This window comes from Artemia sp. Qi Xiang Cuo, chromosome 4 (genome assembly GCF_049724085.1).
Source record: "Artemia sp. Qi Xiang Cuo chromosome 4, ASM4972408v1, whole genome shotgun sequence".
Classification (NCBI taxonomy): domain Eukaryota; kingdom Metazoa; phylum Arthropoda; class Branchiopoda; order Anostraca; family Artemiidae; genus Artemia; species Artemia sp. Qi Xiang Cuo.
This window is the reverse complement of record NC_142797.1, coordinates 17,418,126-17,430,892: the sequence shown is the minus strand read 5'-3', so window position 1 is coordinate 17,430,892 and position 12,767 is coordinate 17,418,126. Positions and strand designations below refer to the sequence as shown.

General features: G+C 34.6%; 1 protein-coding gene across 1 annotated transcript; it reads left to right on the top strand.

The window, feature by feature from the left end:
- Window positions 1-9,809: 9,809 nt before the first annotated feature.
- LOC148952833 (uncharacterized) lies at window positions 9,810-11,855 on the top strand. The gene is made up of 2 exons (XM_089087793.1): window positions 9,810-9,870; window positions 11,173-11,855. The coding sequence occupies exons 1-2, from the start codon at window positions 9,810-9,812 to the stop codon at window positions 11,853-11,855; spliced, it is 744 nt and encodes a 247-aa protein (XP_088943919.1).
- The last annotated feature ends 912 nt before the right edge of the window (window positions 11,856-12,767 follow it).

The following is a 12,767-nucleotide window of genomic DNA, read 5'->3' as shown; positions in this document are numbered from 1 at the left end:
TATTACACATCTCTCTATGATGCTCTGGTCATTCACTAGTCCTGGTAAAAAAAAACCAAAAAAAAAGGAGACAGATCAGTGCTACCGATGCAAAAAAGGGATTTTCTTTTTTGTTCAAGGAGGGGAACTGTAATTTCCCCATAACAGGCTTTCAACCATGCTGATTTCAATGGTTTACTCTTGGTTTTGATCTGACACCATTTTCAAGGAGTTTCAGGCTCTTTTTTGAAATCACCATATATTTCATTTCACAATAAACTTTTACTTTTAAGATTAACCGAAACTATAGTTACTATTCCTCATTCAATGTCAGATGGCAATTTTTTTCACAAGACAGTTATTTTCAAAACGTGTTTTTAAACTTTTGGTTACTATGGGCCGTTGATCGTTCTTTACTAGGTTGCAGCTGCCTCTGCAACCATGATAAAGTTGCGGCAGCAGGTTGCTTATTTTGGTACCCAGGTAATTAAAGATATGTAGCCTTTATTTTAGTACCTTGGTGCTTATAGGATACTCATGGGTTCATTATTTGCTAAAACTCTTACGCTAGGAATTCATAAGCTGACCCTTTAGATAGAAGAAAATAGGTGGCAAATTTTAGTCAGTATGATCTTCACACCCCGTCCCTCCACCAAGAGCTAATGATGTTAAGTAACAAGAATGAAACTTTACATTTTGTTAAAGAAGTATCTATGGCTGTTAGTAGGAGGAGAGGTATTACCGCGACTAGTACAAGATCATTGACCTCCAATGAGCTAGAATACTGTCAGTACAAGATGACAGCTGTCAATCACCAGTTAGAAATATAGGGATAACAAGGTGACAGCCAACCAGTTAAGGAAATTTCAACATTGGAACATTCTTATCAGAGAGTTGGAAATACAGACGGGACAAGATATCTGATTGACACAATTTCTCCATGAGAAATGATAAATTTGGAAGAAGTAGAAACGAAAAAGTTAAGGCATCTCAGGGAATGCTAACTCTATTAAGAGATACATATTATTTTTTATTTGGGCGGTTCTCGACTGTGTTCTGTATAATACACAAGTACCATTTGAACAGTATTGTAAGGTCCACTACCCTATCCTCAAAAACTCCCTCCCCCCCTCAAATTTTTCGGCCCCTCCCCCCCATTTATTTAAATTTTTTTTTGCGCGCTTGAGACACAGAAATTAACAAACAGAAAAGTTTTTTCAGCTAAAGCAGGGGACAAGTTTAAAACACAAAATAAATATAATTACTCTCTATTTTTAAAAACTCCTGGCTGTTTTCCAAATCATACCCGGACCTATCCAAGATATAATTTGAGGTTTTTACCAAGGACATTAAATCTCGTCCAGACTTTTAGCAAGGACGTTAAATATCGTCCAGAATTTTACCAAGGACATTAAATATCGTCCAGGCTTTTACCAAGGACATTAAATCTCGTCCATGCTTTTACCAAGGACATCAAATCTCCTTCCCAGGCTTTTACCAAGGACATTAAATCTCGTCCAGGCTTTTACTAAGGACATTTATTTGCTTTCTTTTAATAAGTCGGTACATTTTTGCATATTCTTAAAAATAAAGTTGGGTTTTAGTTTTCAGAAATATGAACATCCCAGTTCAAAATACATCTGATTTTATTAATAACATTTTCTTAGCTAGGTTTCTTAACCTTTCGTAGATGTGTTGCATGAAACTCATGACTTAGGATGTCTAGTTTGCTATTTTGGACTTTTCTGAGCTAGGTTTCCTAACCTTTCGTAGGTGTATGTCTGATTTTATTAATAATATTTGATTTTCTAATCAAGTTAGGTTTTAATTTACAGAAATAAGAACATACATGTTTAAAATACATCTGATTTTATTAATAATATTTGATTTCTTTTAATAGTTGGGTACATTTTTGCATTTTCTTAAAATTAAACCGGGTTTTAGTTTTCAGAAGTGTGAACATCCCAGTTTAAAATATATCTGATTTTATTCATAACATTTTCTTAGCTAGGTTTCTTAAACTTTCGTAGGTGTATGTCTGATTTTATTAATATCATTTTCTTAGCTAGGTTTCTTAACCTTTCGTAGGTGTATGTCTGGTTTTATTAATATTATTTGATTTTATTTTAATTATGATAATATTATTTGATTTGACATCTACGAAAGGTTAAGAAACCTATTTCTGAAAATGAAAATCCCAACTTTATTAGAAAATCAAATATTAATAATGAAACCAGACATACACCTACGAAAGGTTAGGAAATCTAGCTCTGAAAAGTCCAAAATAGCAAATTAGACATCCCAAGTCAAGAGTTTCCTGCAAAACATATCTACGAAAGGTTAAGAAACCTTTTTATGAAAATTAAAATCCTAACTTTATCAAAAATCAAATATTATTGATAAAACCAGACATACACGAAAGATTAGGAAGTCTAGCTCAGAAAAGTCCAAAATAGCAAACTAGACATCCCAAATCATGAGTTTAATGCAACACACATCTACGAAAGGTTAAGAAATCTTGCTATGAAAATATTATTAACAAAATCAGATGTATTTTAAACTGGGATGTTAATATTTTTGAAAACTAAAACCCAACTTTATTTTTAAAAAATATGCAAAAATGTACCCAATTATTAAAAGAAATTAAATATTATTAATAAAATCAGGTTTATTTTAAACATGGATGTTCTTATTTCTGAAAATTAAAACCCAACTCGATTAGAATATCAAATATTATTAATAAAACCAGATATACACGTACGAAAGGTTAATATTATTAATAAAACCAGACATACACCTACGAACGGTTAGGAAATCTAGCTCAGAAAAGTCCAAAATAGCTAACTAGGCATCCCAAATCATGAGTTTCATGCAAGACACATCTACGAAAGGTTAAAAAACCTAGCTAAGAATATACTATTAATAAAATCAGATGTATTTTAAACTGGGATGTTCATATTTCTGAAAACTAAACCCCAACTTTATTAAGAAACCTAGCTAAGAAAATGTTATTAATAAAATCGGATGTATTTTAAACTGTGATGTTCATATTTCTGAAAACTGAAACAAAACTTTATTTTAAAAAAAATGCACTAATGTATTCAATTATTAAAAGAAATCAAATATTATTACTAAAATCATATACATTTTAAACATTGGATCTTCTTATTTCTGAAAATTAAAACCCAACTTGATTAGAAAATCAAATATTAGTAATAAAATCAGACATACACCTACGAAGAGTTAGTAAATCTAGCTCAGAAAAGTCCAAAATAGCAACGTAAACATCCCGAATCATGAGTTTCATGCAACACACATCTACGAAAGGTGAAGAAACCTAGCTAAAAGCACGTTATTAATAAAATCAGATGTATTTTAAACTAGGATGTTCATATTTCTGAAAAATAATACCCACCATTATTAAAAAATATTCAAAAATGCACCTAATTATTAAAGGTAGTCAAATATGATTAATAAAATCAGATAAATTTTGAACATGGATTAGAAAATCAAATATTATTAATAAAACCAGACATACACCTACGAAAGGTTAAAAAATCTATCCCAGAAAAGTCCAAAATAGAAAACTATACATCCCAAGTCATGAGTGTCATGCAACACACATCTACGAAAGGTTAAGAAACCTAGCTAAGAAAATGTTATTAATAAAATCAGATGTGTCTTTAAACAGGGATATTCATATTTCTGAAAACTAAAACCTAACTTTATTAAAAAAATATGCAAAAATGTACCCAATTATTAAAGGGAAATCAAATGTTAATAATAAAATCAGATGTGTTTTAAACATGGATGTTTTTATTTCTGAAAACTAAAATCCAACTTGATTAGAAAATCAAATATTAGTAATAAAATCGAACATACACCTACGAAAGGTTAGTAAATCTAGCTCAGAAAAGTCCAAAATAGCAATCTAAACATCCCAAATCATGAGTTTCATGCAACAAACATCTACGAAAGGTTAAGAAACCTAGCTCAGAAAATGTTATTAATAAAATCATATGTATTTTAAACTGGGATGTTCATATTTCTGAAAACTAAAGCCCAACTTTATTAAGAAAATATGCAAAAATGTAACCAATTATTAAAATGAAATCAAATATTATTAATAAAATCAGATGTATTTTAAACATGGATGTTCTTATTTATGAAAATTAACCCAACTTTATTAGAAAATGAAATATTATTGATAAAACCTGACATACACCTATAAAAGGTTAGAAAATCTAACTCAGAAAAGTCCAAAATAGCAAACTAGACATCCCAAATCATGAGTTTCATGCAACACACATCTACGAAAGGTTAAGAAACCTAGCTAAGAAAATATTATTAATAAAATCAGATGTATTTCAACAGGGATGTTTATATTTCTGAAAACTAAAACCCAGCTTTATTAAAAAATATGCAAAAATGTACCCAATTATTAAAAGAAAATCAAATATTATTAATACAATCAGATTATTTTAAACATGGATGTTCTTATTTCTGAAAATTAAAAACCAACTTGATTAGAAAATCAAATATTATTAATAAAACTGGACATAAACCTACGAAAGGTTTGAAATATAGCTCAAAAAAGTCCAAAATAGCAAACTATACATCCCAAATCATGAGTTTCATGCAACACACATCTACAAAAGGTTAAAAAACCAAGCTAAGAAAATGTTATTAATAAAATCAGATGTATTTTAAACTGAGATGTTCTTATTTCTGAAACCTAAAACTCAACTTTATTAAAAAAAAATATCCAATAATGTCCTCAATTATTAAAAGAAATCCAATATTATTAACAAAGTCAGATGTGTTTCAAACAATGATGTGCTTAATTCTGAAAATTAAAACTCAACTTGATTAGAAAATCAAATATTATTAATAAAACCAGACATATACCTACGAAAGGTTAGGAAATCTAGCTCAGAAAAGTCCAAAATAGCAAACTAGACATCCCAAACCATGAGTTTCATGCAACACACATCTATGAAAGGTTAAGAAACCTAGCTAAGAAAATATTATTAATAAAATCAGATGTATTTTAAACTGGGATGTTCATATTTCTGAAAATTAAAACCCAACTTTATTAGAAAATCATATATTATTAATAAAACCAGACATACACCTGCGAAAGGTTGGGAAATCTAGCTCAGAAAAGTCCAAAATAGCAAACTATACATCCCAAATCACGAGTTTCATGCAACACACATCTACGAAAGGTTAAGAAACCTAGCTAAGAAAATGTTATTAATAAAATCTGATGTATTTTAAACTGGGATGTTTATATTTCTGAAAACTAAAACCCAACTTTATTTTTTTTTTAAATGCAAAAATGTACCCAATTATTAAAAGAAATCAAATATTATAAACAAAATCAGATGTATTTTAAATATAAATGTTCTTATTTCTGAAAATTAAAACCCAACTTGATTAGAAAAATCAAATATTGTTAATAAAATCAGACATACACTTACAAAAGGTTAGGAAACCTAGCCAAAAAAAAGTCCAAAATAGCAAACTAGACATCCCAAGTCATAAGTTTCATTGCATTATCTGCATTTCGCACAAAAGGTCAAGTAGTATAATTGAGTTGAAAAATTTATCAAAGTAGAGGCTAGATCCAAGTGAGAGAATTTGAAATAGCCCGAGTACGATTCCAGCTGCAAGGCCATGGCATCGCATAATTTCAGGAAGAGTAGTGGCACCCTGATAAATCTCAAAGTCAAGTATGAGGCACTTCGGATTAACCAAAACAAAGTTTTTAAGGCTGACAAGGTTTGGCTTATTGGGTACATACTGCCTTAACGAAGTTTTTCTGTAAAATGGGATCATCTGTTCATCAGTTGAACAAATTTCGCCCCTCAGGAAAGAGTGGCAAACGGTACGGAAAAGATCGATAATTGACTGAAGTCTTCACAACAGATTGTTCTTCTTAATATCGTCAGAAATGTCCTCATATACAACAAATTTTAGATTGCCTTTTAGAATGAAGAAACGGTTTTTCAATATTTTCCGATATCTGGTTTACACCTCACTTTGCCTTCCAGTGCTTTTCAATTTGAGGATATTTGAGATTACCCATCAATATTACAACTCCAAAAAATGTCTTAAGTTCGTCACTAGTGACATTCTGGCTCTTGTGGAATTTTTTTGGTAGGTATAATTTGTGGCACATGCCGTCTCATCATTGAAAAAATACTGGGGGAAGTATTGTGTGAAAAACTCTTTTGGTTTCCAAACAGAATGATCAGTAAAGATAAATTCATCTCTTACTGAACCCAAGTGAATATCAAACCTCGTGCTTTCCCTCCGTTTCATCAATTTCGGTCGTTTTATAGGTCGCTGCAGTATTCGAGCCTGCTCGGCTAAGGGTACGGTATATCATCTTCAAAATCAGACTAAAGCTAAGATACTTCCTCGTCGATGATACTTTCGTCGCCTGGAAGGGAGGCACTGTTAGGATCTTCATCTTCACTTTCATCTCCAAGTTCTATATCATGAGGCTCAAAGAGGTCATCATCACTCTTATCTGCAGAAAGGTCCTCGAAATCACTAGCGTCAATGATTGCCAAGGCATCAGACAAGGTAACTATAAGGGAAAACATGGTTCTAACTTTTGAAGATGACCATAAACGAAAGTAAAGAAAACATAAACAAGTAAAGAAAAATAGTTTCAAGTTCATTCATTAAAATTTCTCATTAAGCTTTAGAACCTCCACTCTGGAGTTAGATTAAGTTTATGATCTCTACGGGGTTGGTAAAATAAGACATTTATTTTAAAAAAATTCACTACCACAAGCCCACAAAGGACCAATTTTGGACTTCAAAGTCAAAATATCATATTAAAACACGGAAATTGGCAAAAATGCAAGAACAACAACGAAAACGAAAAATCAGAATGAACAATTATTTGTGAGTTAATAATTTTACTGTAAGAAGTCAATTAAAAAGTTCAAAAGATAAAAACTGGACAAAATAAACTAAGAAAATTAACATAAACACAAGTTAAGAAAATTAGAAGGGACATTGAAAAAAGAGGGGGGATAAAATAAGTGAATAAACACGAAAAGGTATAAATATATATATAAAATTAAAAGGTACACTGAAAGGTATCAATATTTTAACTATATAAAGTCAATTAAAAAGACAAGTGCTTATGACCTAATATTAAATCCATAGAGAGTGATGTGGAATATTGCCTGGCTGAAAAAAAAAGTGTTTTTTTGGTTCATGTGTGCATATTTTTCACTGCTATTGCTTTCTGTTTTCCAAGTAATGATACCTTATTTGATTTTGGAATGGTTTTCTATTTCGATGAAGTCGCTAGACCTTATTAAATCCAATGGACATTCCGGAAAACAGTCTCTTTCCCTGCCAAAATTAAACAGTTTCTACTCTTTTGGAACCATTTCTTTTCACAGTATACTATTTTGACTATCCATTATTTTACGTTGAATAGTTGCACGAAATTTAATCTATGGTAAAGAAACCATAATTAAACTACAAATTTGTTCTATTATGTCAGCTCTTAATTTCAAAATACTTGATTGAGAACCGATGTACATGGGGGTGGACATTGAACTTTTGTTACCCACCAGTAGATGGCGATAAATATATATGGCCAAATTCCTCCCAAAATGAATTTGTAATCCTTCCAAGTAAGCCTATTTTTTCCAGGCTCCACCTTTCATTCAGAATAAAAATTTGAAATTTTCTTACCTCTTGCCCTCCTCCTCTTTTTCGATTTCGAATTTTACTCAATTTCTTTAATGCATAAACAACTATTCTAATACCAGTAACAAGCTTAAAAAATGACAGATGGCAAGACAGCAGTGCTTCCACTTTGTTCCTACCAGATTTCCAATTGGTCAGTTTAGAAAGTCTGAAAATTCTGACACCTGACCACAGGAAATCAGACATTTTCCCCAACAACACACTGGTCTAAAATCCAAAAAATTTCTGACTCCAAAAAAAAAATCTGACAAAATTCTGTCTAATTGAAATCTTTTTCTTTTCAAAAGACAATCTTTTACACTGTCTGTCCTACGGCTCCTCCTCCCTCAATAGTAACATATATATCTTTACCATTCAAGAAAAATTCCACACCTTATTGACACTCACTTTTATTCCTTTTTAGCTCATATATATTTAAAAATTCATATAAAATCTCTTTTTTCCTCAAATACAGAACAAACTTTCATCATTTTTTCTAAACTTTCATCATTTTTTCTTTTTTTAGCTGCACTTTTTTAACTATGCTGAATGCACTCATCAGCAGTCATATTGACTTTTTACAGTTTTGAGTAGTTTGACCTCTAAACATATAGTTATACAGATTGGACCTCTAAATCATGGGATGTATGTCTTTTCTTTTCATGCCAAACTTGGCCTGCATAATTGAGATAAGGGTCACACTTCTGATTAAGTTTCTATGATCTGTTTTAACATCCTTTAAGGTTGAAAATAACCACTCTAAAACAACATTCAAAAATGGCAAGGCCAGGAGGTATTGGACAATGCTGATTATTTTAGAGAACCTCTGAGTAATATTTGGTGTTTTTATAGAAGCCAAGTGATGCCAAAAATCACAGATATCTGTCACATTTGGAAGATAAAAACAGTAAACTCTGCCATTCCTCTACTATCTTTCTTCCATCCCACAACAGTGCACTATATCTCTGTAGAACCTTTTGGAGAAGACCAATTGCACCTATTTCCAAAGCTTTCATAGGGTCAAGGATCTCACACAACATAAACAGTTTGTTCTCAAACAAGAATTGCTCCTTGATTTGATTCACCGCTTCCACATATAACTTACAAGCACATTTATAGATGACTTACACTTCACATTCATCTGTTTTTGTACTCGGACTTGACTGCAAGGTTTGAAGAGACTTATGAGCTACCATCCTCAAGTACACATTTTCAGCTGGTGAGTATTCACTTGCTTCGTCAGGGCTGATATTCAATGGCGAGGTTGATCTAAGGTAGCTAGTCTTCATGAAATTATGGTCAGATTTGTTAGAAGTATCTCCACCTTTAATTTATTTTGTGAAACAAAGGTTTTTAACATTGGAAAAGAAGATTAAAATCTGTAAACAGCTCCAGCACATAGAGCTGGAACTCAAGTAGAATCCAAAGAATAAAATTTTTTAGGGCTTGTGATGCCCTGTCATTTGGGTGAGTTGTATCCTCAGCTGCTAATCCCTGAAAGTAGCTACTAAGTGCATCCCAATTATACAATAGCTGCTCAACACAGATGCAAAGAGACAGCCAACATGTCTGACCTGGGGCATGCACATTCAGGACTGGTGTATCTGTAAACTTCTAGTACAATTCAAAATCAGAGCAACATTTGGCACTCATGCTGAAGTGATTATATACTGTTCAACACAGATCTTCCAATTGTTTGCAAGCATAAGATGCAACTAAATGAATTGAATGACTGCTGCACTTGAAACATATCACAGATGGGAATATGTCTTTGATTCTGTTCACAACCAAGTTATCATGCCCAAACATAGTATTACCTGTGTCTGCACAAAATTCAACCCAGTTCTCTGTAGGTATATTTTTATCTTGAAGAACATTGCAAATAAGGTTGAAAATGGTTTCTGCTTTCCCATTACAACACTCAACCATATCAAGGAGGTCTACTTGTATATCCAACTCCTTATTGCAGAACAAATCCTTCTCCAGTAAAAAAAAAATCTAGAACAAGAAAAAATCCAACAAATTTCTATTTTTTGCTAAAAATCTGAAAAAATTCTGATGTCTGACACAATTTTTTTTTGTCTGACAAGAAGGCCAAAAATCTGACAATGTCGGAAAAATCCGACATAGTGGAAGCACTGCAATCCAGATACGCTGATTTAAACTGTGGTACATAGATGACGTTCAAACTAATAACTATTGCGCTAAGAAATATTAACTCTAAGTCCACCCAGAACAAGGGTCGTCAGGAGGATAAATATATATATATATATATATATATATATATATATATATATATATATATATATATATATATATATATATATATATATATATATATATATATATATATATATATATATATATATATATATATATATATATATATATATATATATATATATATATATATATATATATATTGCACCCATACCTGCCCAAGGACGTATCCCTTTGAAAATTGTTGACCAAGGTGGCATTAATGTCGTCACCTGGAATGTCCTGACGCTGAACCAGCCTGGTTCTAAGCTTCTTATAGCAAAAGAACTAAGAAGATACAAAGTGACGATCGCAGAAATAACAGAAACACATCTTACTGAAAGCGGCGAAGAAGATATTGGAAAAGGGCGGACACTGCTAGGGTCTGGTGGACCCCAAAGAAGAGGGGGATTCGGCCTCGTTCTCCACAATTTCACTCGGAATGCCCTATTGTCATTTACGCCTATCTCACCACGTCCACTGAGAGCGAAAATTGAAGCTCGAGAAGATAACTGACATTAACTGCTATGCACCGACAAACGAGGGGATGAAGATAAGGACGACTTCTATGCGTACCGTCCTCCGAGCTCTCCTCCGTACCTCCACACGACTACCTCCTAGTCCTAGGAGATTTTAACGCTGGTGTGGGTAACAGATCTGGTCTGTACGATACTGCTGTTGGACTTGTGACAGTTGACACTCTGAATGATAATGGTGAGCGGATACTCAATTGCTGCATCACCCACGCTCTATCAGTCACAAATACTTGGTTTGTGAGAAAAGACATTACGAAGTGCACATGGTACAGCAATGATGGCAGGACAAAAAAGATGCTTGACTAAGTCATTGTTCGATGACGCTAGCTTTCTACTGCCTAGAACTGCAGCTCATACAGAGGTGCCGAGCTTGGCAATGCTGACCATCGTCTCGTCTCTGCAAGGATAAAACTCCGGCTAGGGGCCAGTACGAATAACTCCTCATCAACCAAGAAGATGGACACCTCTTGACTGAAGCAAGACCCCTCGGTTCAAAAGCGGTACATGGTTGAAGTCTCTAACTGCTTCGAGGCTTCAAAGACAATGTTCTTGTAGCATCTTCCGAGGTTGTGGGCTTGAAGCCGCGAAAGAAGAAAGAGTGGATTAGTACCCAGAAGTTTGAAATAATTGAGCAGAGACGGCAAGCAAGATAACGAGGAGATATGACACTCTACAGACAGGTCAACAAACAACGCAACTCCTTGCTTCACAAGGACAAGAAAGACTTCATTCCTGGTAAAGCTTGAGCAAGCTTCCGAAAAGAAAGACATAGGCGAAACATTTAAAATCCTGCGTGAGCTGACTGGCCAACATGCTGTGACGTCCACAAACCTGGAAGCAGCGAATGGAGAAACTATATACGATCAGTCTCAATGTTTTGGTCTCTGGGAGAAACACTTTAACGAGCAGCTAAAACCAGATCTGTCCGATTGCATTGACCCAGGGCTTATTGCCGCTGCTGCAGAGGCTAACCCTGTCTCCGACGGCGTCGAATTTTCTCCTGAGGAGATTAAATATGCTATGAGAAAACTGAAAAGCAATAAAGCAGCTGGCACCTATGGCATCGCTTCAGAGCTACTTACTACGGGCGGCCCTGTAATGATAGTTTGGCTGCATATGGTGTTCATCGTGATCTGGCGCACTGAAGTTATACCGTCATACTGGAAGAAAGGAATCAATGTGCTAGTGTTTAAGAGCAAGGGGAGCAAGACAGATTGCAGCAACTGCTGTGGTATCACCCTACTCTCTGTCCCTGGTAAGCTGCTTGCAATGCTCCTTTTAAAACGTGCAATAAGTTTCCTACATGCTTTGCGCCGCCTTCCAACAAGCCGGATTCATGCCAGGAAGATCGACAACTGAACAAATTCATACGGACAGAAAAATCGTTGAGAAGACACTTGAATTCACCAAGAAACCTTACTTAGCTTTCATTGCTTTCGTTCTGCCCTTTGACACTGTTGACAGGCAGTTCCTTTGGCTAGTCCTGAAAGCTGCGGGCCTACCAACAAAGATAGTCATCCTCTTTAAAGACTCTATAGCAGCACAGAAAGCGCTGTCCTTGTTAACGGGAAGCTTTCTTCATCCTTCCCCATCAAAAATGGTGTACGGCAAGGATGCGCTGCTGCACCTAAGCTGTTTAACTGCGTGATTGACCACATTTTGAACGAGACACACAGTGCCCTCTCTTTTGGCATAAGTTATATCGGGAGGCCTTTGTCTGATGTTGACTTCCGACCAACTCTCGACTAACTTAAAGTCGGCACTCGAGACGCTCTCCTCCACTGCCTCCGGATTTTGGTTTCAAATCTACTGGAAGAAAATGAAGATCATACCCATAGAAAAGACCGCATCGGCATCACCCTTAATTGTTGCAATCAACGGCCAAGCTGTTGACGTGGTAAGGCATTTCACTTATCTCGGATCAATTATATTATCAAGTGGTACACTTGACGCCGAAATCTCAGCCAGATCAACCCCTGCAATGATCATATCGGACTTCAATCCCACGATTGTCTGGAACCGTCCTCGAGGGGGGCCGTGCACCAGATGGGCTGATGTTATAAATCAATGCCTCTGCAACCGCAACATCGACCCGAATGAGGATCCATCCTTAGCCCTGAACAGGACTGCTTGGAGAAGACTGACAGCGATGTCAACCAGTTGCCTCTACGCTGGCGACCCTGCTGAGCAAGAGCGTCAAGTAAGAAGTAGTAAGGGGTTGGTGGGTTATTGTGTAGGGAGTGGGGTAACACCAGAAGCTTTATTCTTGTC

What these genes read in the sequence shown, in the direction of transcription:
- LOC148952833 (XM_089087793.1), top strand. Translation starts at nt 9,810, where the DNA reads ATGTCGGAAAAATCCGACATAGTGGAAGCACTGCAATCCAGATACGCT. An exon ending in ATACGCTGATTTAAACTGTG is followed by an intron (nt 9,871 to 11,172) that starts GTACATAGATGA and finishes GACACTCTACAG; the next exon opens with ACAGGTCAACAAACAACGCA.